This window comes from Eucalyptus grandis, chromosome 5, assembly GCF_016545825.1.
Source record: "Eucalyptus grandis isolate ANBG69807.140 chromosome 5, ASM1654582v1, whole genome shotgun sequence".
Taxonomy (NCBI): domain Eukaryota; kingdom Viridiplantae; phylum Streptophyta; class Magnoliopsida; order Myrtales; family Myrtaceae; genus Eucalyptus; species Eucalyptus grandis.
The window spans coordinates 59,955,919-59,974,999 of record NC_052616.1 but is presented as its reverse complement, the minus strand read 5'-3'; the positions used below and the strand labels follow the sequence as shown (position 1 = coordinate 59,974,999).

At 44.6% G+C, this 19,081-nt stretch overlaps 1 protein-coding gene and 4 pseudogenes across 1 annotated transcript; 4 read left to right on the top strand and 1 right to left on the bottom strand.

The window, feature by feature from the left end:
• Positions 1–2,086: 2,086 nt before the first annotated feature.
• Positions 2,087–4,327, top strand: LOC120286108 (aminomethyltransferase, mitochondrial-like). The gene is given in 4 exon segments (XM_039312718.1): positions 2,087–2,248; positions 2,251–2,660; positions 3,086–3,204; positions 3,507–4,327. Coding segments are annotated over 4 exon segments (1,224 nt in total). The 5' UTR covers positions 2,087–2,100; the 3' UTR covers positions 4,054–4,327.
• A 95-nt stretch (positions 4,328–4,422) lies between these two features.
• On the top strand, positions 4,423–7,601 carry LOC104445622 (annotated as a pseudogene).
• A 406-nt stretch (positions 7,602–8,007) lies between these two features.
• On the bottom strand, positions 8,008–10,160 carry LOC104445623 (annotated as a pseudogene).
• Positions 10,161–10,992: 832 nt separating this feature from the next.
• Positions 10,993–12,521, top strand: LOC108959780 (annotated as a pseudogene).
• A 2,375-nt stretch (positions 12,522–14,896) lies between these two features.
• Positions 14,897–16,045, top strand: LOC120286161 (annotated as a pseudogene).
• The last annotated feature ends 3,036 nt before the right edge of the window (positions 16,046–19,081 follow it).

Below are 19,081 nucleotides of genomic sequence, written 5' to 3'. Positions count from 1 at the left end.
AAACTAGAATAACAAGCCTTTAAAGTGCAACTTGAGTAGAGTACTTAAACATGTTATTAATCGACTCTAGGTTAATATTGCCTCTTCCCCTTCCCCCCGGGCCGAAGTTCTAGAAGGGAGTTGGTAACGCAGGAGCTTGGGCATCGCGTCATCGTCTTTGTCCTGATCTTCCGAGCCAGCGTGTGGACAGAAGAAAAGAAGCACGTATAAAGTCCGATGCGAAATGAGGAGGACCGGACAGTAAATAAATAAATTGGAAAGACGTCGCGAAGAAATTCCCTTTCGAAGGGGGAGGGGGTGGAAAGATGAAAGTACCCCTAGCAGGTTCCTGGAAGGGGAACGCGGAATTCCGTCAGTCATCCTTCTTGTCTTTCATGTATCTTTTGTGTATCGTTAATGAAAACACGGAATTCCTTCCCTAATCTACTCATCACTAACACCTAAAAACTTGCTGTGTCTCCATCTATCCTTCCATGCGTTTACGGGGAAATGTGTAGCCAACATTCCGCTCACGTACCCTCCTCTGTTCTCTCCAAGAAAAACTGAATAAGAAAGCAGGGAACAAAATCCACCCACAAGACGTCTCCTTCCGCATTCTGCATGACACCCGCGCAGCAGAAGGAAAATCTTTCCTTTTTTTTTTTTTTTTCGCGCCGGTTAATGATTACCTTCTGCTGCGCGGGTGTCATGCAGAATGCGGAAGGACAATCAAAGATATAAAGCTAAAGAAGAGGACATCGGTTATGTGTGAAGATGAAGATTCATGATCGTCGAACCACATTATTAATGCTACATAATCAACAACTAAAAGGTGATTAATTAACGTCACGTATTGCTATATCTTTACTCGAACAAAGCTTGAGGGTATCTATTGGAAGACGGCCGAGCAGAAAATGCCCTTAGTTTCCTGTTGAGATCTATTTCTGAAACCTCATATGTTGTCTTGAAATCGATCTGGGAAATGCCATTTGAGGTTTTTGAACTTGCTTAGTGTTCGATAACAACCTCGCTCTTTCCAAACCTGGATACCTCCCCTCCCCCTCCTCAAAGGCGACGCTAAAATCACACCTTCAAAGAATCTTCCTTTGGACCGATCCTTAGACCTACCTCATGACAATGACCATACGTTAAAAACAAATTTGCATCAATATCTAATGATAATAAATCCAAAGGCTCGACAGGTTAAATTGTTGTGGTCCCTCTTCCCTTCCTGGCATTTTCACTTTGAAAATCTTTCTTTTGGTGGCCATGATTTGAGTCTGTGCCCTTTTGGGATCTACAATTATTAGCCGTTGAAACGTAAATGGAATTGCTTAGTGATGTCATTCAAGCGTTCCGGCTAAGTAAAGCTACGAAAACCCTTATCTCACGGCCTACAAAATCGCTGTTTTAAGGGACTCAATTGTTGGGGGGATAATGCATTCATTTTGATTTACAAGCTGGCTCGGGGCAAAACCGTTGACTTAGCTTATCATTAAACAACCCATGACCAGAGATTATTTTGGGTCAACGGTCGATCATAATCTTTACACTGGATCTTGAAAGCTTGATGAATATTCACTGAATATCCACCGAAAACGGTCAGTGGTCCAGAGCAATAGAGTTAGGGTGTTTTTGACTCAGTTTTGGGATAGCCTTCGAGAGAATATACAAACTTTTGGCTAAAGGGATTTTTTGAAATGCAAGCAGTATTTGAAAAAAAAAAATCATTTTAAAAATATATTGAAAATGAGTTTTGAATAAAATTTCTTTTGATAAAAATTATACTTTGTAAATGATATTTGTTAATCTTTTTATTTATTTATTAAAAACTCTGAAATGATTTGCCAACGGAACTTAGCCGTTGCCAGCAGCCAGATCTAGCCTCGCTGGTGAGATTGCATGAGGCGATGACATTTCCAAAATTATGAAAATTAAGCCAGAACAAAGTTTGAAGAAAAAATGCATCTACATTTCAAAGATGCATTATTCAAAGCATCTCCAGACTTGCCTTAGGTTAAAGGTTTTTGAAAATGCAATTGCATTTTCTCAAAACTTTTGAACTCTCCTTCACTCTTATAACGTCTTCTATTTCTTTGACCAGATTTTTTTCATCTAAACATGAGAGGAGGAGGTTTGTGGCAGCTTGGCCAGTCAATCTGTCGCCGCCTTGCTCAGGCTGATAAGAAGGCTGTCGCACGTCGATACTTCGCAAGCGAAACTGATCTCAAGAAGACAGTGCTTTATGACTTCCATGTCACTCATGGGGGAAAATGGTGCCTTTTGCTGGGTGGAGCATGCCCATTCAATACAAGGACTCAATCATGGAGTCCACAGTGAACTGCAGAGAAAATGGTAGCCTATTTGATGTCTCTCATATGTGTGGGCTTAGCCTTAAAGGGAAGGATTGCATTCCTTTCCTTGAAAAGCTGGTCATTGCCGACGTCGCTGCGCTAGCTCCTGGCACAGGGACACTGTCTGTGTTTACTGATGAGAAAGGAGGGGCAATTGACGACTCTGTGATCACCAAAGTCAAGGACGATCATATATACCTTGTGGTGAATGCCGGGTGTAGGGATAAGGACCTGGCCCATATCGAGGAGCATATGAAGGCTTTCAAGGCCAAAGGCGGGGATGTTTTGTGGCACATTCATGATGAAAGATCTCTCCTTGCTCTCCAGGTTGATCTTACTGAACACATCTTTTTCCTAATTTCACAGTTTTTGGGCGGACATGCAGTTTTCACTACTTGACTCTTTATTCTTAAATAGATGGTTATTTTTTGTACTCAGAAATGGGCCAAGAAGACTGTCTGATCAACCTATCCTTGTCCTTCCAATTGAGTGATAATAATGTTGATACTAGAATTGAAAGCTTGGTTTAGGATAAGATCGAAAAAACTCTGAAAGTATCGTTTTTCAAGTAATCTGGCCTTGCTTTGTTTATTTATCTTATTATTTGTAGTTGATACTCCTGATTGCATAAATGAAATATGGAGGGACAAATGAAAGGTCATGCGCTCCAGTTTATAAAAGAATCTATTCTAGACTCGATTGTAACTGGGGGGACTGTTGTTTTCTTTATAGCCCTATCTTCTTTCGTATAGGGTCCTCTTGCCGCCCCAGTTCTCCAGCACTTGACAAAAGAGGACTTGAGCAAGATTTATTTCAGCGACTTCCGCATCGTTGATATCAACGGTTCTTCCTGCTTTCTCACCAGAACGGGGTACATGAAAATTTTCTCAGTTGATCTTTTTATTGCCTTTTCCTTCATAAAAATGACCATAATTCTTGTATCTCCGTGATCAGCTTGTCCTCCTATATTTGGTCCTGAAAGATCATGTCTTGTGGAAAGGCCTCTCTTGTCCATCTATAATTTCATGTTCCTCACAAGTGAGCAAAGAAAATGATCCAAATATATCTAGTCAGCTGGATCGATAGTTCAAATTCTCTTCATATTTATGCCACTTCCCTATTCACATCCAACTAGCATGAGAGCCTATTGGATGGTTTTCTGTGTTTTTGCTGTTACACTGGTGAAGATGGATTTGAAATCTCAGTTCCTTCAGAGCATGCCGTGGATCTGGCCAAAGCGATCCTGGAGAAGTCAGAAGGGAAGGTGAGGTTGACTGGCTTAGGTGCTCGGGACAGTCTCCGTCTTGAAGCTGGACTTCGTTTATATGGCAACGATATGGAACAGCACATAACTCCGGTGGAAGCCGGATTGACATGGGCCATTGGGAAGAGGAGGAGGGCTGAAGGCGGATTCCTTGGAGCTGAGACAATCCTCAAGCAGCTCGAAGAGGGTCCAAAGATCAGGCGTATTGGATTCATCTCTTCAGGCCCGCCTGCTAGAAGCCACAGCGAGATCCAGAATGATAAGGGAGCAAACATCGGCGAAGTCACAAGCGGAGGGTTCAGCCCTTGCTTGAAGAAGAACATAGCCATGGGGTACGTGAAATCTGGGTCACACAAAGCTGGAACCAAGGTTAAGATCCGGGTCCGAGGAAAGGCCTACGATGGCGTCGTCACAAAAATGCCGTTCGTCCCCACAAAGTACTACAAGCCATCTTAATTGTTGGATGGTACATGAGCCCGAGAAAATATTAGGTACGTGAGACGTTCCAGCCTGGGAAACAAGAAGGCGCTCGGAGCACGACACGTGTCCTCGTGTCAGGCGCCATTTTTTCAAAATTTCGGACTGACTGACTGACTGAGGGTTTCTTCTTTCTCCCGAGTCTCTTTCTTCGCGCCTCGCGCGGGAGGACCTGGTCCGTCTCTCTCCCCTCCGCCTCCGCTGGTTGCTTCCATCACCCCCCACCCGACGCCGACGCCGCCGACGCTCCTCCGCCTCCCTCTCGCGACGTCTGCTCTGCTCTCACTCTCCCCCTCCGCGAAGTCGTGCCCCTCTTCCAGCGAAACGACGAGCTCGACGGCGCTGGCGATGGCGACAAAGCAGAAGCGCGCGCGCTCGGGGTTCTGGACATTATCCAAGAAAACAGACACAAAAATGTCCCCTGTCTTCTTTTCCGTCTCTCCACCCTCTCCTTCATTCCCTCCTCAATTCCATTTCAAATCCTTCAAACACTTGTCTCCCCTCAAGACCACCCTCAAAAGACCTCTCTTTTCCACAACTACTCGTTCCTCGCTCCATGTTGACCCCCTCGAGTCCGATCCGCCGTTGCCATCTTACGTCCGGACCTTCTGGAAGTGGCTCGCCGAGGAGGGCGTGGTCTCTTCGACGTGCCCGGTTCGCCCGGCTTACGTTCCCGAAGGCCTCTGGCTCGTCGCTCGGTGAGGCATTGCTCAAGATGAAGTTGTCGTGAAGGTCCCCAGGAGGTTGTGGATCAACCCGGACACCGTTGCTGCTTCAGAGATTGGCTATCTCTGCACCGATTTGAAGCCCTGGGTGGCTGTCTCTCCCTTCTTGATAAGGGAGAAGATGAGGGGCAACTTGCCGTGGTGGTTCTATATTGATATATTGCCGGAGCAAACCGACTCGACATTGTATTGGTGGGTTGCTTTGCGAATCCTATAAAAAAATTTAAGACTTGTTATTAATTCTATTGGATAGTCTAAGATTGTGGGGTGGTTAGTTGTGTGCTTCTGTTTTCTGGTTCCAGGGCAGGTCAGAAGAAGAGCTTGCAGAGATAAAAGGTCCGCGTGGTTTCTCCATCGCAGACGTCCCTTGCTCTATGTGCCTTTGTTTAATTGCCTTGTCTCTGGATATCAACGAATGAACCTTTTTTTTTTTTTTTTTTTCGCGGAATCATCCAGGAACCTTACTATTGTGGATGACCAGGGAGATGAAAGAGCATGTAGAGAGTCAATACCATAAAGTAAAAGAAGAAATCATATCGCGGCATGAGCAGCTGTTTCCATCTTCTATTACGCTGGATGGGTTTCTTTGGGCATTTAGCATGCTGAGATCAAAGGGCATTCTCTCACCTTAGGGGCCAACTTGTTATGCTTCCACCTGTGGATTTGGTAAGTCAATCGATCTTTCCTATTCTAAATCGATAATGAACTTGTCTGCATTTCTTTCGGGCTTAATCAGTCTGCCAGAAAATTTATGAATTCCATATTATTTACGTGCATCAGATTAACCACAGCGCTAGCATAACGAGAGAAGATAATGCAGAGGAGATTAATGGACCATCAGGTCTTTTTTCTTGGGACCTCCTTTTCTGTTTGAAGTCAACAATGCTTGTCAAAGAGGGTGAGCAGGTAAACCTCTTAAGCCTGTTGAACTTATTCAGTAATTGATGATCCACTCTCAACACACCGCATATCTTTTTCCCTGTCAGTCACAGAGAAATGAATCTTAACCTAATTGAACTGTAGTAATTAACAAATTGATTACCTGTCCAGAAATCCCCAGAGGTCGAGAAAGTTTCATTTGATTACCCAGAAATGGTATTGCACAAGCCTCATCCGGTAGGGCAGTGATTTGTGACCATTCATTGTGACTAACAGAATCCTGGGACAGGTTTTCATCCAGTATGGATTAAAGAAGAGCAATGCTGACTTGGCTTTTTATTATGGGTTTGTGGAACCAAATACCAATCGCGACTCGTACACACTTACATTCAACATATCTGAGTTGGACCCCTTCCATCGGGAGAAGCTTGATATTGCAGCAGCCAATGATTTGGGTGAGACAGCATACTTAGATATTTTTATGGACCGTCCTCTTCCACCAGCAATTCTTCCATATCTGTGGCTTGTGGCACTTCAAGAAACAGATGCATTGTCTACAAGAAATCTATCTGGAAAACTCTCGAATTACCGGTTAGTCATGTGAACGAGGAGCTGGTATGCAAGATGGTCATAGATGCCTGTGAATCAGCTCTTTCAGGCTACCGCACCACAGTTGAACAGGTACATGTAACATTTTGATTTCCACTTGGGTAATTTTGTTAGGATGGTTTCTCCTGGGGAATTGGTTTGGTTGGACTTCGCTGAACCATACAGGGTTAAAATGGCCTAGCTGAGAGTTCTTTAGCATGTCGTCTCTATCCTGAAATCAATCATGGTAGTAAACTTTTTTGGTAGCTAAGGGTATGATAATCTCATGTTTGTTAGTCTCAATGCCAAATGTGGCAAAATGTTTTAAATTGTCGAAATTAGCCAAGTCATTTAACAGTTCTAGTATTTGCAGAGCGTTCACATTTCCCGATCTAAGCCCAGTGAAACTAAAAGTAGGGATGTCTAAGAAAATGAAGCGCTAAAACCTCTGTCAATGATCACATTTGTACATACCTCTGTCAATGATCACATTTGTACATATCTATGCATCTTTTTGTCTCTGCTGCAAAAAGTCTGGCAACTCTTAGATCAGGTTATTTTGTTTTCTCCTGAAAGCTGTAGAAGTGAATCCCACCTAATTGCTCTATGCTTTCCCCCATTCAAATACAATGACTTGCAGGACGAGAAGCTAATTCAGGAAGGAAACCTCGGTTACAAACTTGAGATAGCCGTGAGGGTTAGAGTAGGTGAGAAGCGGGTGTTGCAGCAAAATTGAGGGTATTGTCAAGGAGAAGGAAGCTCAATTGGATAAAGCTTGAGTATTACCATGAGAGGAGATTGAAGGAGCTTGGTCTGGTTGGCGAGGAAGGCGAAACTTATTGCCAGCCTAAGAAGGATTCTATACCCACCTTATAGAGCCAGTACGCAAGTTTAATCTTGCCGTTGCCTTGAGGTTTTTTTTGAAGAGTAAGAAACAAACTGTAGAAACTTGTTCCTACTTCCGGAGTATGCAAGGGATGGTAAGCAAAATCAGTGTATTATCTGTTGTATCAAGTCTTAAACATTACAGACTCGGCTTAGATGGATCGACAATTTGTGTACCGTACTCTGGCGAGTGAGTTCCAATTTGGATGAAGTTCTGAGGGAACAAAAGAAACTACAGGGATTTGTATTAGTTCTGCCAATTTTCATTGAGTAGGCAAAGAACCAAACTTCCGCAGTTCTGTTTGTATCGTGGTTCGTGGCATTGCTTTGCCAGAAGAAACGATCACTGGTTCGGTTTGTAAATCGACCAAATCTCTTTGAAGAGCACATTAAGTTGCATCACTGTATCCTTACAAATTTGTGATCGCAGGGTGCGCTCTCTTACTTCCATGTAACGGTCAAAAAGTGAAGCTCAAAGAAATGTTGCTTCGCCGAATGTTGCGACCCCCATATAAATTTAGGTTTGGCTACAGTTGACTTCGTTTACTATCTTACTCAAAACCTCACTAATGACGTTAAGAAATAAAATTGAAATGAACTTGCAGATGTCTCTCGAGTCATCATCTCAATGGATCCTTAACCAACCAAAATTATAGACATGGACCAAATAAGCTTTCATTCTGTGTTATCACAAAAAGGGCAATATGTACACTCTCACTTTCAGGGACTTCTCAACAGATTACAATCGCTAACTATGGACAAGAAAAAATGATGAATTTATCTTTGTAGTTGCCCTAGAAGGAAGACAAGAATTCTTTGATGGCTGCTGCTTGTTGATGGCTGCTGCTTGGCTCTCAGGCATTTGCTTATCATGGTCAAACAAAAAACCATTCACGATGATGAAAGCAGAGCAGCTCGCGCAACAAACTCAAAGAGCGTCTTCATATCTTAATGTAAGGAAAACTAATGCGGCTATGCCGCGCACTGCAACTTTTGTAGAGATCAACTTGAATCCCAAGCCTGTGAACATATTGTACAGAACATGTCCAGATGACAATAGTTGATCATCGCCGTCAATCAACTAGAGACTTCACTGGAGTTCCTCTTGCCCAGGCCTAGCAAATCATCACAGTCGCGTTGCTCGCAAAGGCACTCCAGAGGATTTGCATAGAAGTAATCCTCCTCCTTGGGCTTATCGACAATAACTCTACGATGACTTGGCTGTCCCATCTTCTTCTCATGTGCCAGACGTACAGAAACTTCAAAATCATTCTGTGTAAGTGTCCCATTCTGATACAAATCCAGTAACACCACAAGCTTTTTACGATCTAAGAGAACGGTTCTCTTAAATCCAAGATATCTGCAAAAAAATGTCACAGTTTGCATACAGCCTTTTGAAAGAAAATTGGATAGGCCTAATTTATTTGTCTTGTTCTTCCAAGGGAAATAATGGAAGAACATCAATCAAGTCGACAGCTTACCTGCGGTGACCTTCCACAAGTTTTGCCATATTTCCATCATATGTGGGGATGAAAGTATTGCTGGCTATTGATACCATAAAATCTAGAGCCGCCATTTGTGATGAGTGATTATGGAACTGCTGCAACTCCTTTGGATCCAGCAGAATCTCCTTTTTAACCTGACATAAAAGTAAAATCTGTGAAAAAAGATAGAAGAACTAAGTGTCAGATTACATGGAGTTGGAATCATCCTAGTGCCAATTGCAAAGCATCAATGGATGTTCTAATACACGCTCCAAGCATTAGCAGCCGCTAAAGCATCCTTTTATACACACTGTCTACCGTTCTTGGATCATTTTTACATACGCCCTCAAGGTGAAGATGGAACTTTTTAACATTCTCCATTACGATTTTCACCTTCAGAGAGCTCAACACCGCTAGCATCAGAAGATGTTGGTCACTGAATTAGAAATATAACAGCACGTTAATATGTTAACTCAGAATCCGTGGAAATGCAGCCCTCAATGTGGCTAATCTCCGTTCGCTGCCACAGATTTCTCCAGATGCGATGTAAATCTGCATGTCTTTGTCAAAACCTAGTGCCTGTAAAACTAATGATGTCTCTTCCGGAGTCAGAGGACACAGACCTTGTGATCTCCTTTCCTCAGATACAATCTCTTTCTCCCTCCACCAGGGGAATGCATACCTGAATGAAAAGCACAATTCATGTGGCCCCACATTTTACATATGAGAAACGAGAAAAACAGATAAATTGATGAAATAAAAGGATGAAATACATCTAATGCCACATTCCTCGTATTCAATCAAGCTTACTTTTGCCCAAGTGCGACACCTAGAGCTTCAGAGGTAAAGCCACAGGATTTGACTAAAATGTAGCATAGGCCATGGAATATATTAGAGTTCCATCTCAGGGTAAAGTCACATTAACTTAAAGACTTAAAAAACATATCCCTTCCTAGAGCGAAATATCAGATAAGTAAGTACAGAGAAATGTACAAAAACTTCATCGACTTTCCCTTAAATACAATGTGCATCTCTAGTTAAACTAGATTTTACACCTTCGTTCAAGAACCTATAATTTGCACCCTGAGGTTTCAAAAGACTTGTGATTTTTCCTTGAGGCATAAGTAGCACAACATCAGCTGATTAAGTTAAATGAAAATTATTCCAATGGCAAACAATAAAGCAAGCACATGTCAAGACAAACCTCATTCGCTTGAGCTCTTCAGCTTCTTCTGCTGTACAACCTTGGGTGCATCAAGAGAAAGCCAACATATCCATCTCGTATCTCAGATGCAAAGCCATGAAAGGCCCCTTATCTCGAAGGAGGTGGACTAATTTGTTCCCCAGAGCCTCGATCTGAGGAGTAAATTTTAAAGCCTGAAAGTTGACTCGACATCTGAGCCTCTGAAGATCTAGTGAAATTCCATTGTTTGCCAAACGAGCATCTGTCTTATTGAAATGTACCACCTTATGCTTGCTAAATAGTGGCAAAATCTGCATGGCATATGCAAAGATATTACCCAGGGAACATATATGTAAACGGCATAAAACTACATTAAAGCACTACAACTGCAAATAAAGCATAAGCTTCGTTTTAATATTTAAATATTAATCATAACTTAATTTAACATGTTAAGTTTTTAAGATAGCTGGCAATAATATTACAAAATCTCGCACCCTTTTCAATAGAATTATACATGCAATATTGAGAAAAAAAAAAGGGTAGAAAATAAAGGGGCTATGAGCGGGACAAACACAAACCAAAACTAGAATAACGAGCCTTTAAAGTGCAACTTGAGTAGAGTACTTAAACATGTTATTAATCGACTCTAGGTTAATATTGCCCCTTCCCCTTCCCCCCGGGCCAAAGTTCTAGAAGGGAGTTGGTAACGCGGGAGCTTGGGCATCGCGTCATCGTCTTCGTCCTGATCTTCCGAGCCAGCGTGTGGACGGAAGAAAAGAAGCACGTATAAAGTCCGATGCGAAATGAGGAGGACCGGAGGATAAATAAATAAATTGGAAGGACATCGCGAAGAAATTCCCTTTTGAAGGGGGAGGGGGCGGAAAGACGAAAGGACCCCTAGCGGGTTGCCGGAAGGGGATTCTGGGAGAATGCGGGATCGCAACAGAATTCGCTAGTGCTAGCTTACGAGGAGAGACGATCGCCCCGGGAACTTTTGAAGAGGGGAGAGGGGGGCGGAAAGACGGAAGTGCCCCTTCCCCTTCCCCCCCGGGCCGAAGTTCTAGAAGGGAGTTGGTAACGCGGGAGCTTGGGCATCGCGTCATCGTCTTTGTCCTGATCTTCCGAGCCAGCGTGTGGACGGAAGAAAAGAAGCATGTATAAAGTCCGATGCGAAATGAGGAGGACCGGAAGTAAATAAATAAATTAGAAGGACGTCGCGAAGAAATTCCCTTTTGAAGGGGGAGGGGGGCGGAAAGACGAAAGTACCCCTAGCGGGTTGCCGGAAGGGGAACACGGAATTCCGTCAGTCATCCTTCTTGTCTTTCATGTATCTTTTGTGTATCGTTAATGAAAACACGGAATTCCTTCCCTAATCTACTCATCACTAACACCTAAAAACTTGCTGTGTCTCCATCTATCCTTCCATGCGTTTACGGTGAAACATGTAGCCAACATTCCGCTCACGTACCCTCCTCTGTTCTCTCCAAGAAAAACTGAATAAGAAAGCAGGGAACAAAATCCACCCACAAGACGTCTCCTTCCGCATTCTGCATGACACCCGCGCAGCAGAAGGAAAATCGGCGGCGAGGCAGCAGGTTCACGTGGGTTGCCCGGATTCCGGGGCGAGGACTTGTGGGTTCGGTCTGAATTTGAGCGCCGAGGTGGGTTCGGGGAGGCCTCGGAAATGGGAGTGCCTGAGCGTTGGGGTCTTGGCTCAGAGAGGTATCACTCCAGTTGAGGATGAGAAGCCTCAGACTTCTGGGTTGGAGTCGTCTGGGGCTATTGAAAGGACCCAGCAAGAGGAGGCCAAGGCGTTTCACAAAGACTTGAGTCTTCTTCCAAGTGAGTAGTTTTAACCTTGCATTTAGTTATGTGGTTAATGTAACTTGGAAGCTTTTGAGATGCCATTGGAACCTAACAATATACTATTGGCTGTTATAATGTCGGTAAGTTGATGATATTAAGATTAATGGTTTTGATATTAAATTTCTAGCTCTCTCCTCTGTCTTTTTGACAATTTCATAAACTTGGTCACATGTATAAATGGTAGGACTACTGTCTGCGCTGGATCTTTATTCTAATTCAAATGATGGTTCAAAAGTGCGAGTTGCTTATCAGGTATAGAACTAGCTTTTGTTTATTTTTCCCATTCATATTTTTAGAATGCTATATTTATGAAATATGATGTCATCAATACAGGGTGTACCGGAGCATACGGTGAGGCTGCTGCTCTAAAAGCATACCCAAATTGTGAGCAGGTTCCACGTGAAGAGTTTGAAGCTGCATTCAAGGTTTAAGATACTGCTACGGTGTATGCTCAACTGATAATTTTGCACGACCAGACCTAAATATGGTTAAGTGTTTTCTTTCGGCAGTTGAATTGTGGCTAGTTGACAAGGCGGTCTTACCTATCGAGAACTCTGTAGGTGGAAGCATCCACCATAACTATGACTTGCTTCTTCGTCATAGATCGCATATAGTGGGGGAGGTGCAATTACAAGTTCATCCTTTGTTCTTTGGGTTTGCACGGCACAAGAAAAGAGGATATTAAACGGGTTTTGAGCCACCCACAGGTCACTTATTTTCCCATTTTCACCTTCTCCTTTTCCCTGGTTCCTTAAATAGGAAGGCTGTTTAACTTTATGACCTGCTTGTATGCAGGATATGGGTAATGATTACCAACTGATTATGACATACTATAAAACTGTGGCCAATGGATATGATCATAAATCAATTGTGATGAAACTGTTAAACTGTCTTTTCGGTGTAGGTATATGTGCTGTCATTACAGCTACCTGTTTGGATCATAACTATTGATAGGGAGCCGTCCTCACAGAAAGTGTCCATTACGGGTTGTGGATGACTCAAATAAAGGCAGTGCCAAGTGAGTGGTCTCACTATCGACTGGTTTTCCATTACATAGTCATAATGCAATTTCTAGTTTCAGAGTAGGGTTTATCTTCTACTCTTTGGGGATGCAGAGTTTATTACGACTTTTGTACTTTGTTATTTGACTATTTGATATTGAAACATGGCAGGTACTTTGACTACCTTTTTCTACATTGACTTTGAAGCGTCCATGGCAGAGCCCCGGGCCCAACTTGCCCTGGGACATCTGTAGGTTTGTTGTTTCACATCTCACTAGAGATTGGTATTTTGGAAATTTGATGTTCTTCAGAGTTTAAATTGTACTATAGTATCAATTCCTAGGAAGCAGTTCATTGTCTTATTCTTTGCCGCGCCCAATTTTTCAGTTTACTTCCCGATCTGTGGGTGGCTCAAAACCCGTTTAATATCCTCTTTTCTTGTGCCAGGCAAACCCAGTAAACAGTGATGAACTTGTAATTGCACCTCCCCCACTATATGCAATCTATGACGAAGAAGCAAGTCATAGTTATGGTGGATGCTTCCACCTATAGAGTTCTCGATAGGTAAGGCCTTGTCAACTAGCCACAATTCAAGCGCCCGAAAGAAAAACACTTAACCATATTTAGGTCTGGCCGTGCAAAATTATCAGTTGAGCATACACCGTAGCAAGTATCTTAAACCTTGAATGCAGCTTCAAACTCTTCACGTGGGCTTGTCCCACAATTTGGGTATGCTTTTAGAGCAGCAGCCTCCTTTGTATGCTCCGGGTACACCTTTGTATTGATGACATCATATTTCATAAATATAGCATTCTAAAAATATGAATGGGAAAAATAAGCAAAAGCTGGTTCTATACCTGATAAGCAACTTGCACTTTTGAACCATCATTTGAATTATAATAAAGATCCAGCGCAGACAGTGGTCCTGCCATTTATTCATGTGATCAAGTTTATGAAATTGTCAAAAAGACAGAGGAGAGAGCTGGAAATTTAATATCAAAACCATTAATCTTAATATCATCAACTTACCGATATTATAACAGCCAATAGTATATTGTTAGGTTCCAATGGCATCTCAAAAGCTTCCGAGTTACATTAACCACATAACTAAATGCAAGGTTAAAACTACTCACTTGGAAGAAGACTCAAGTCTTTGTGAAACGCCTTGGCCTCCTCTTGCTGGGTCCTCTCAATAGCCCCAGACGACTCCAACCCGAAGTCGAGGCTTCTCATCCTCAAGCGGAGTGATACCTCTCGAGCCAAGACCCCAACGCTCGGGCACTCCCATTTCCGAGGCCTCCCGAACCCACCTCGGCGCTCAAATTCAGACCGAACCCACAAGTCCTCGCCCCGGAATCCGGGCAACCCACGTGAACCTGCTGCCCCGCCGCTGATTTTCCTTCTGCTGCGCGGGTGTCATGCAGAATGCGGAAGGAGACGTCTTGTGGGTGGATTTTGTTCCTCGCTTTCTTATTCAGTTTTCTTAGAGAGAACGAGAGGAGGGTACGTGAGCGGAATGTTGGCTACACGTTTCCCGTAAACGCATGGAAGGATAGATGGAGACACGGCAAGTTTTTAGGTGTTAGTGATGAGTAGATTAGGGAAGGAATTCCGTGTTTTCATTAACGATACACAAAAGATACATGAAAGACAAGAAGGATGACTGACGGAATTCCGTGTTCCCCTTCCGGCAACCCGCTAGGGGTACTTTCGTCTTTCCGCCCCCCTCCCCCTTCAAAAGGGAATTTCTTCGCGACGTCCTTCCAATTTATTTATTTACCCTCCGGTCCTCCTCATTTCGCATTGGACTTTATACGTGCTTCTTTTCTTCCGTCCACACGCTGGCTCGAAAGATCAGGACAAAGACGATGACGCGATGCCCAAGCTCCCGCGTTACCAACTCCCTTCTAGAACTTCGGCCTGGGGGGGAAGGGGAAGGGGCACTTCCGTCTTTCCGCCCCCTCTCCCCTCTTCAAAAGTTCCCGGGGCGATCGTCTCTCCTCGTAAGCTAGCACTAGCGAATTCTGTTGCGATCCCGCATTCTCCCAGAATCCCCTTCCGGCAACCCGCTAGGGGGACTTTCGTCTTTCCGCCCCCTCCCCCTTCAAAAGTTCCTGGGGCGATCGTCTATTGAGATCGCCATCCCCCATTCCTCGAGAAATCCCCCTCCAATTTTTCGCATTTGAGAGAGAGAGAGAGAGAGAGGCGGTCATGGCGGCGTCGAACGGGAGCGAGTTCTTCGAGGTGGAGGTGGAGGTGGAGGTGGAGGGCGAGCGCGAGGCGCTGTCGCCGCCGTCGAACGCGGAGTCGGTGGAGGAGGACGAGAGCGAGCTGCTGTGGGCGGCGATCGAGTGACTCCCCTCGCAGAAGCGGCCCAACATGGCCCTCCTCACGCGGACGCCATCGGAGCACCGCGGCGGCGGGCTGCTCCGAGCGAGACGATCGACGTGCGGAAGCTGGACCGACTCAACCGGGAACTCGTCGTCCGGAAGGCCCCTGGCCACCAACGACCAGGACAACCACCACCTCCTCTCCGCCATGAAGGAGCGCCTCGACTGGTAACGCAAACCTCCACGTTTTTTTTCTTTTTTTCTTTTCGGTTCAGGAAACTCTCGATGGTCGGTCGTTCTCATGCTAGACGCGTCGTCCGTCCTCTGGATCGACTGGCGTTTTGCGTGTTGGCGATTCTTGATCATCTCCTTTTTGGGCGATAAAGGCGCACGTGTAGTGTGTGACCTTTTCTTTTTGCGGACGCCGAACCTGTGCACGCGGCACTAGCCGATCCGGTAGTGCGATCGCGATCTCTCTCTCGATCGATAGGATGATTCCGAATCCGTGACTTTTCTTCTAGAAATGATCGTCGGGTCGGCTTGGAGGTGCCGAAGGTCGAAGTGAGGTTCGAGAATCTAAACATCGGAGCCAGCGTGCAAAGCGGCTCGAGAGCTTTGCCTACGTTGGTGAATTACACTCGTAACATGATCGAGGTCCTTTCTTACTATTCTCTCTCTCATGTTTCATATCATGCAATGCTGCAGCTGTTTTTCTTCCCTTCACGTGGCGTGTTACACTTCGTACGTTAACAATATGCTGCGTGGGTGATGCATGGCGGGGACGTTCGGCGGCTTGAGGATATTTCGACCCCGGAGGCATTCGCTCACGATCTTGAAGAACATCAGCGGAGCCGTCAAGCTGGAAGGTAACGAAAATGGTGCTAGTCATGTTGCTAGTCGATATCTACTTCAAAGCATCTTGCTACTTAATATTACCGTCCTCAGAACTCAATGCGCTAAGAGCTTGTGCCTCGAGCGAGAAAGTGCTCGCACCTCTTTCACCCGAATTATTTGCAAGTTATCATGTTAGCTGCATTTTTTGCTAAAAGCTTAATGCGCACTCTTTTTACAATGTGAAAACTAGAATGTCACGCCCCTAAGTGCGACATTCTCAGGTAGTGTCGCCGACCCCATTGATTTATTATTGCGCAAGCGGAACGTATTATAAAACCCCTAACAATAAAATACGGGATAGAAAAGCAGGAAGCAAAATCACCACATAACACTTTCACAATTCAACAGAATTACAAACAGAGGTCTACGGTCAACAGTCTACAAAAGACCGGCCCTTAAAAAGGAATTGTCCTACGACCTACAAGTCGGACACGCTCTCCAATCCTTATGACTTCACATCTGCAACTCTTCAAGGCCAACTAAAGCTATATGGCTACTCCGTCCACCGGGGACCTGAAATTTTAATCCCACAACCGGGATGAGACGATGTCTCAGCAAGTTCAACCCCCTAAACCCCTATTAGAAAGAAAATACGCCCCGGGTGGCCTAACCACATCACCTAGAAGACTTACCTCGCCTCAACTTTCATCTGCAAGTTAGCATAGTTCATATAATTCAACCACGTGCAATTATAATAACCAAACAACCATGGCACAATCACATTATCAAAACAATTCAACAACTTGGATCGTCTCAGCGATCAATCGACTCGGCCGATTACATGTCATTCTAGCAAATCAATCATTGCTCTCAATCACGGCCCCACTCGGCAAAATTAGAATTAGTGGCATCACGGCCTCACTCGGCACGACCTTTAAAAAGGTGGTAGATTACGGCCCGGTTGGGCGCGACCTCTAATAGGTGGCATATCACGGCCCCACTGGGCGCGACCTTTATCAGGTGGCATATCACGGCCCCACTGGGCGCGACCTCTAATAGGTAGCATATCACGGCCCCACTGGGCGCGACCTTTATCAAGTGGCATATCACGGCTCCACTGGGCGCGACCTCTAATAGGTGACATATCACGGCCCCACTGGGAGCGACCTCTAGTAGGTGGCATATCACGGCCCCACTGGGCGCGACCTTTATCAGGTGGCATATCACGGCCCCATTGGGCGTGACCTCTAATAGGTGGCATATCACGGCCAATCGCCCATTCATTTCCCCACTTAGATTTTATAAAGAGTCCCTATATATCGCAATCATACTCAATTTGCCACAACCAATCATCAATATCAAATTCTAAATGCACAACAGCGATCGGCACGAAATTCTGAGAGTTTAGGGTCCTGACAAAATTTTCGGAATTTATTAAATAATTAAATTTATTCCGAAAATAATTAAATAATAATATTCATATTTTCACGATCCACACTCGATTTATAATATCCAATCATCAATTTCAAAATCCGAATACACAAAGAACAATCGGCACGAAATTTCGAGCAGAAGGGTCAAAAATAATTTTTTTCCGTTTTTTTTTTTTAAATAATAATATTTTAATAATTTCGGAATTAATATAATATTATAAATTTCCAGAATTTCGAAGCAATTAAATAATTCAAAATTAAAACCCTATTATGTCACATCAAGGCTTTATATTAAAAATAAACATATTTAACTTTAAACTAAACACACTTTAACTTAATTAAACATCTTAATATAATCCTCAACCAAATAAACTAATCTAACCACCTAAACTTACTTAACTTAGACTAAGCACATTTAAGGCATCATTAACCGTCTAATCAAGGTTTAGTGAGCTAAACTCACCGGATTAGCTAGCCGAGCAAACCAAAACGACGAGGATGACACAAGGATCGATTTCCTCAAGGCGGGCCGAGCATCCGGGCTCGGGAAGGCGGCCGAAACGGGCCAAGAAGGGGCTGAGAAACCCATTTTCTGCAGGTGCTGATCATGGGCGGAGGAGGGCTGTCCGGCGGCGATTCGGGCGGAGGAACGGCGGAGGAGGGAGGCGGCAGCTCGGACGGTGGCACACGGCGGCCAGGCGGGGTCTCACGGCGGCCGGAGGTGGGCTGAACCGCAGCTCGAGCTGGCCGAACAGCCGCTTGGAAGTGAAGGCGGTGGCGGAGAGGTGAGGCGGACAACGGTGAGCAGACGCGCGGCTGCGCGCGCGAACGGCGGCGACAACGACGGCACCGGCGGCGAGAGACGAGCGGCGAAGGAGGCGGACGGCCATGGCTGCTCCAGTTTCTTCTTCGCTGCCACTTTCTGATCTTTGCACAGCAACCATGGAGGAGAGAACCGACGGAAGAGAAAGGGGAAAGACGGAGGGCGACGGCCAAGGCGGAGCGGCGACGGTGCGCGGCGGTGACGACAACGAGCGGCGGCGTCGAGCGGGCGAAGGAGGCGGCGTCGGGCTCGGCTAGCTTCCGGTCGAAGCTCCCCCTTCTCTCTCCTCCAAAGTCCCAAGCTTGAAGATGATGTTGATGGGTGCTTTTCCAAGAGCCAATATCTACCCTCCACTTGTCCAAATATCATTCTCTTTGGCCAACTGTGACATCATCCTATGTCATCTTCCACTCATTTTCAAACCCCTTCCCATAACTTCTCCAATGGTTGCACTTTCATTTTCCGCCGGGTCCAATTCTTGACATCCAATTTCTTCAATTCCCATCAATTCTCTTCCAATTAAGTTCAAATTGAAGTCCATAAAATAAATCCAATATCACAACATTTTAATTCACATCTTCACTTGTCCATAGAATCAACTTAAGTCCCAAAAGCGCGACCAAAGACAAGCCTACTAATTTCTCGAGCCAAATTAGCCATTTTCGATTTAATTGTTGAAAAACTCGATTTCATGAAAAATCTTCCAAAGATAAGTCAATGATCCTAAAATGATTTGTGATACACCCAGACTTCCAATTTCTGAATTCGACTTCAATTCCACGGTTAATTTCACTTTAGCACGATACTAGCGCGGTCCAACCTACCGGGTAGCCTTTAGAGATTTTCATGCATTTGACATGTGGTTGATCATCTCAAGCCACAATGTACATCTTTGAAACATTGGCGACTTTCGGTTGTCGGAGTAATCTCAAGGTTTCAAATACGAACACGAGGGTACCCAATCGATAGAAAAGTC